The 6,964-nt window shown below is 42.6% G+C and overlaps 1 protein-coding gene across 1 annotated transcript; it reads left to right on the top strand.

The window, feature by feature from the left end:
* Positions 1 to 1,781: 1,781 nt before the first annotated feature.
* On the top strand, positions 1,782 to 4,536 carry LOC139409823 (THAP domain containing, apoptosis associated protein 1). Its single transcript, XM_071155209.1, has 3 exons — positions 1,782 to 1,991; positions 2,874 to 3,069; positions 3,319 to 4,536. Exons 1-3 carry the CDS (start codon positions 1,921 to 1,923, stop codon positions 3,751 to 3,753), a joined length of 702 nt encoding a protein of 233 aa, XP_071011310.1. The 5' UTR covers positions 1,782 to 1,920; the 3' UTR covers positions 3,754 to 4,536.
* The last annotated feature ends 2,428 nt before the right edge of the window (positions 4,537 to 6,964 follow it).

Below are 6,964 nucleotides of genomic sequence, written 5' to 3'. Positions count from 1 at the left end.
ATCTAACCAGACATCTAACCTGACATCTAACCTGACATCTAACCTGACATCTAACCTGACATCAGACTGACATTTAACCAGACATCAGACTGACATCTAACCTGCAGTAACTGGATTTGGCTACAGTAACTAACTGGCTACAGTGACTAACTGGCTGCAGTAACTAACTGGCTACAGTAACCAACTGGCTACAGTAACTAACTGTCTACAGTAACTAACTGGCTACAGTAACTAACTGTCTACAGTAACTAACTGGCTACAGTGACTGGCTACAGTAACTAACTGGCTACAGTAACTGGCTATAGTAACTAACTGTCTACAGTAACTAACTGGCTACAGTGACTGGCTACAGTAACTAACTGGCTACAGTAACTAACTGGCTACAGTGACTGTCTACAGTAACTAACTGTCTACAGTAACTAACTGGCTACAGTAACTAACTGGCTACAGTAACTAACTGGCTACAGTGACTAACTGGCTACAGTAACTAACTGGCTACAGTAACTGGCTACAGTAACTAACTGTCTACAGTAACTAACTGGCTACAGTAACTGGCTACAGTAACTAACTGGCTACAGTGACTGGCTACAGTAACTAACTGGCTACAGTAACTGGCTACAGTAACTAACTGGCTACAGTAACTAACTGGCTACAGTAACTAACTGGCTACAGTAACTAACTGGCTAAAGTAACTAACTGGCTACAGTAACTAACTGGCTACAGTAACTAACTGGCTACAGTGACTAACTGGCTACAGTAACTAACTGGCTACAGTAATGGTAACACAGCACTCCACCAACACACCTCATAGGTCCCAGTCTCTCTGACAGTAATTAGCTTATTGAAAGTGTTATCTGGTTTAATTCCCAAATGGTGCCTTACAGCCTTTGGTCTAAAGTAGTGCACTATGTAGGGAATAGGGTACTGTTTGGGACACATTATGGTGATTCCTCTCTGGTGTGGGTGGGTATCACTGTAATGGTATGTCAATGCAGAGACATGGAAATGAATGTGTGAAAACAGCAGAAATAGCTTCTGTAAGCAGTTAAGCTTCTCTGTTCCTTCAGGTCATTTAAAATTGCATGGATTTGGGCCTTTTAAAGTATTTATAGACAGATTAAAACATATTCGATGTTAAAAGTTCACATCTAATTTCATGTTTAAAGTTCTGTAATTTTGTCTTGAAAATTTCACAGAAATAATAACACAACTGTTTTGACCCAGATTTTTTTTCAGGAGTAAACTGACACCTGAGGTTGTCCATTACTACCCAGGTGAGGAAGGTACCTGCTCAGGTATTGTATTTTGTGTCATATAGCTCAGAGTAAATGGAGCATGTCCTATAGCATGTGTTCATTTGGTTTGGGGCAACATATAAAACGTTTTCGCCGGGGTCAAAGGGTAAATGGTGGTACCAAAATGACAGCCACAAAGAAATGTACTAATGTATACCTTTTTAGGTCATCATGGACAAGATGCTGAAATGTTTTTGACTACTATATTTCGTTCCCAGGCCCCCATCCCCGCAGGAGGCCTTTTGACATTTGGCAGGCCGTCATTGTAAATAAGAATATGTTCTTAAACTGACTTGCCTAGTTAATAAAAGGTTAAATTAATTCATTAATACAATTCGATGTGGTCTTTCCAGCAGTGTTTTACCGCCCCCAAGCGGACAAATGCGGAATAACACCTTATTATCTTCACGAATCAGAGAAAGAGAAATTCTGTGCGAATCAGAGTTGAGAAAACATGTCACATGACCAACAGTTGTGAAGTCAAAGACAGATCTTTGAAGCCATTTCGGCCATTGTGGAAAGTGGAAAGGACCTCGCCAAGAAAGGACAAAATAAAGCATTGAAAGACAAGGAAAAGGGACAAGACAACAACTGTCAAATCTGCCAGTAACTCGCGATTGTAGAGATGGTCCAATCGTGCTCAGCTTACGGATGCAAAAACAGATATCATAAAGACAGAAACATTTCATTTCACAAGTAAGTTCAACTCCCGACATCACCACGGTCACTCTACAGATAATGATCATACATGCTCTAGCTGTCTAGCCTCGTCTTGCTTACTATCTAGTCAGTTGACTAGCTGTTATCACAGCTTTTGCACAGTTGTTGAGAATCGCAAGATTCCCCATGACCTAGCCCAGTCGCCAACCAGGCTTCACGTAAAAAGGGGAAACGTGACAACGACGTGATTGTGGAGGTATGGCAACTCGAGGCTACTCATGACCTAACTATCTAGCTTCTGTTGACTTAGTTGTAGTTGGGTTAAACGCGTGGGAATAGCTACCCATCATGGCTATGTTGGTGGTGCTTATAAGTAGTAGATTGCAATGTTCTTGTTGCCTCTCACTGGTATCTTGTGAACGTTTGCTGCGTTCCACCGTGCGTCAGACTGGCGCTGCGCTGCGTTCCACCGTGCGTCAGACTGGAGCTGCGCTGCGTTCCACCGCGCGTCAGACTGGCGCTGCGCTGCGTTCCACCGTGCGTCAGACTGGAGCTGCGCTGCGTTCCACCGCGCGTCAGACTGGCGCTGCGCTGCGTTCCACCGTGCGTCAGACTGGAGCTGCGCTGCGTTCCACCGCGCGTCAGACTGGAGCTGCGTTCCACCGTGCGTCAGACTGGCATCCCTATCATGAAACAGACGTTGGCTACTTAGGCTATTTACAGTCGGCAGATTCAGCGCTGACCGATGTAGCCAGTTGTAGCGATGGTTGGCTAACAGTAGTTGGTGCTAAGCTTAGCTCCTGCAACAGTGACTAGCTACTGGACTACCAACACAGTAACAACAGTATTTGTGAACCTTCAGAGTTTGTTTTGTGTTTGATACTGTAATGTAACAATACTTTTGTCGGTGTATTGCAGGTTCCCGCTAGCGCGGCCAGACGTGTGTGGGAAATGGGTTGCAGCAATGAGGAGAAACAATTTCAAACCAACCAGATACAGTAATATCTGCTCTCAGCATTTCACTAAAGACTGCTTCAAGCCAGAGTGCAACAACCGAGTCCTGAAGGAGAATGCTGTACCTTCTCTATTCTGTTTCAGTAAGCTACAAGTCAAGGTAAAACGCACACACAAGGATGCATAATTTTCCTGTGGAACCTATAGCCTGGTCTCAGATCTGGTTTGTACGGTCTTGCCAATGCCTTTGGTCGTTGTCACACCTATCACATCTGGTGTTACAATTGGCATGACAATAACCTAATAAGTTGATAAGACAGAACACATCTGGCACCAGGCTGGGGTATGTATACCAAACTATCAAACATGGAATTATTTTAGATTTGTACTTAATTATTATTTTTCATAGGCAGAGTCCTTGGCGGACCCGTTACCTCCAGAGATGGACTTCTCTCTGACCCTCCCCTCCCTCCCCCTCTCTGACACAGAGGAGACACAGCAGGAGATACAGACAGAGACCCATCACACTGTAGACCCCTTACCCCTGGTAGAGAACCTTCCCCACAGCATGTCCATCTCCTGCGACCACAACTACACCGTAGAGGACACGGTTCAGCAGAAGAAGAGGATTGAGCAGCTGGAGGAACAGCTGGACAAGCTGAGGAAGAAGTTAAAGACCGTACAGCAGAAGTGTCGGAGGCAGGAGAGACAGTTGAAGAGGTTTAAGGCTATCGGAGAGTTCCAGAGGATGAACAGGGACCCGGCGCTAGGGGAGGGATATGTAATTCTACCCCAACAGCTTTATGATGCGCTCAAAGGGATTGAGCCCGTAGAGGGTCCATGAAGCCTCAAACACACCTAGCCTGGGTGCCAAGTCTGTGGAGTTGGCAAGACCACAAACTGGTCTGGGACCAGGCTGTAATAGGCCAGGCTTACGGACCCTGGTTCTCTGGGTCTGCCTTCAGTGTTTTGGGGGAGGGCGGGGTTATCCCAGGTTTATCAGTCCCTGCTTTATTAAAGGGTCAGTGTGAGGACTCTCACATCACCTCTCCCAATAGAGGTGTAGCGGATGGCTAAGCTGTCTCCTACTACCTTTCTGAGACCTTATAGAACTACTGCCGTCCTGTATCCAGACATGTCTCGTCTAGGGGTCAGTGGTATCTCGTCTAGGGGTCAGTGGTATTGATGGTGATTTCCTGTGTTGTGTCCGTGTGGAACGTTGTAATGCAAGCCGGTCGGGGTGTGTGTGTTCCACTTTTGTCACAGACAACCAACGACACAATGTCTTTTGTAGCATTTCTATTTCATGTTCTTCAGGCTGTAAAGTTAAAGGGAAAAATCCCCTCAAAAGTACAATAACTCAATTTGAAGGAATGGTTTTAGTGTGGTGGAGGGAGGAACACTTGTGTGTACTGTATGTCATTGTTTAGTAATGTTAGTCAATTTATGCCTACTCCTGGACAAAAAAAAAATGGGAGGTTTGTAATTGGCCGGGACTTTCTCTTCTACTGTAATATGAAATCATGTGACCCAACTGGTCAGCTGTCACTTTGACCTATTGTTGCTGCTAGGCAACAACCTTGCATCAGAGCAAAACAAATGTTTCAATAAAAAATACAATTTTAAATGTTTTCGTGAATATTGCTAGCAACAACAGATTTTTGGACAAGGGATCCTGGGAGATGTTGAGGGTGAAATGTAATATTCATGTACGATTTCTGTTCTTAATAACCCTTTAGCACAACATGAGCCTGGGAGGCTCGCATGGATGTAGGTATCCACAGTTATCCATCAATGAAACATCTTTTAAACTCAATTCTTCTTATATTCCCCCAAAATGTTGTTTTTGACCATAAGTTTTAAAATTACAGTGCATTTAACGGCAAATGGAACACTGACCTATGGCAGCGCGTGTAGAGACGCAGGAGATGCACTTTTAAAACGGCACAATGTTATTTCCCAGAGCCCGAGACTTGATTAGTTGGGTCTTGAATTGCAGAAGTCATAGTTAAAACTGCTTGGGATGCTATTTTTAATGCATCGTTAAGAAGTTGTGATCTATTATGAGAGGGTCCCTGATGAATTCAACGTTTAGCAACCCCTGATATAGGGTCCCGTGTAGGATGCACCCAATGGCGTTTCAAGGTGAAGTTTCTCCTAGGTACAGATCTAGGATCAGCTTCCCCCCTCATCCAATCCTAACCTTAACTATTAGTGGTGAAAATCCAAAACTTCTGTCTAGGAGCAACTCCTCCCACTCCGGTAAAGACTATCTTTGTGGAGAATCTTATCTCTTGTATTTCTGTTGAAAAGACCAAGTCAAAAGGCTGTTATTGGGGTATGACCATATTTAAAGCCATAAGGGAAACTGGACCTTGAATTAAACATAGGCGCCTTATTGTGCGAGACCCAGTTTGGTGTCAATCAGAAACAAACATTCTCATAACATTTGAATCTTATTTCTTTGGTTTTCTAAATGATCTGTGTTTATACTTCCCTATTCAAGTCTCTTAGGACCATATTTGTTTTTATCGTATTTTATTTTAAATAGCTTGTGAGACTTGATTATTAACAGGAGGCCACATGGTCAAAGTCCCAACGACTTAAGTTATTGATTTGATTTCTCTCTGTGTTGGCACGTACTTTTAAGTCATAACTGACCTCTATTGCCTGTTTGCAATAGATGCGGTAGAGGTCAATCGAACTCGACCTAGACAATGGAGTTGCATTGGAAATGCGTGGGGGAAAGATCCTGAGTCGTCTCCTTGCCTCCCCCCAGCTTCTGCATGTTATGCTACGAAATCAGACAAATATATCCGAAATCGGATTTAAGTAACCACATTGTGGGCCAGTTACAGGAGATAGAATCGTTTGTCTAATCTGATTTAAATAACCACATTGTGGGCCAGTTACAGGAGATAGAATCGTTTGTCTAATCTGATTTAAATAACCACATTGTGGGCCAGTTACAGGAGATAGAATCGTTTGTCTAATCTGATTTAAATAACCACTTTGTGGGCCAGTTACAGGAGATAGAATCGTTTGTCTAATCTGATTTAAATAACCACATTGTGGGCCAGTTACAGGAGATAGAATCGTTTGTCTAATCTGATTTAAATAACCACATTGTGGGCCAGTTACAGGAGATAAATTTGTTTGTCTAATCTGATTTAAATAACCACTTTGTGGGCCAGTTACAGGAGATAGAATCGTTTGTCTAATCTGATTTAAGTAACCACATTGTGGGCCAGTTACAGGAGATAGAATCGTTTGTCTAATCTGATTTAAATAACCACATTGTGGGCCAGTTACAGGAGATAGAATCGTTTGTCTAATCTGATTTAAATAACCACATTGTGGGCCAGTTACAGGAGATAGAATCGTTTGTCTAATCTGATTTAAATAACCACATTGTGGGCCAGTTACAGGAGATAGAATCGTTTGTCTAATCTGATTTAAATAACCACTTTGTGGGCCAGTTACAGGAGATAGAATCGTTTGTCTAATCTGATTTAAATAACCACATTGTGGGCCAGTTACAGGAGATAGAATCGTTTGTCTAATCTGATTTAAATAACCACATTGTGGGCCAGTTACAGGAGATAGATTTGTTTGTCTAATCTGATTTAAATAACCACTTTGTGGGCCAGTTACAGGAGATAGAATCGTTTGTCTAATCTGATTTAAGTAACCACATTGTGGGCCAGTTACAGGAGATAGAATCGTTTGTCTAATCTGATTTAAATAACCACATTGTGGGCCAGTTACAGGAGATAGAATCGTTTGTCTAATCTGATTTAAATAACCACATTGTGGGCCAGTTACAGGAGATAGAATCGTTTGTCTAATCTGATTTAAATAACCACTTTGTGGGCCAGTTACAGGAGATAGAATCGTTTGTCTAATCTGATTTAAATAACCACATTGTGGGCCAGTTACAGGAGATAGAATCGTTTGTCTAATCTGATTTAAATAACCACATTGTGGGCCAGTTACAGGAGATAGATTTGTTTGTCTAATCTGATTTAAATAACAACTTTGTGGGCCAGTTACAG

This window comes from Oncorhynchus clarkii, chromosome 5 (assembly GCF_045791955.1).
Source record: "Oncorhynchus clarkii lewisi isolate Uvic-CL-2024 chromosome 5, UVic_Ocla_1.0, whole genome shotgun sequence".
Lineage (NCBI taxonomy): Eukaryota > Metazoa > Chordata > Actinopteri > Salmoniformes > Salmonidae > Oncorhynchus > Oncorhynchus clarkii.
This window is presented reverse-complemented; position numbering and strand designations above follow the sequence as displayed.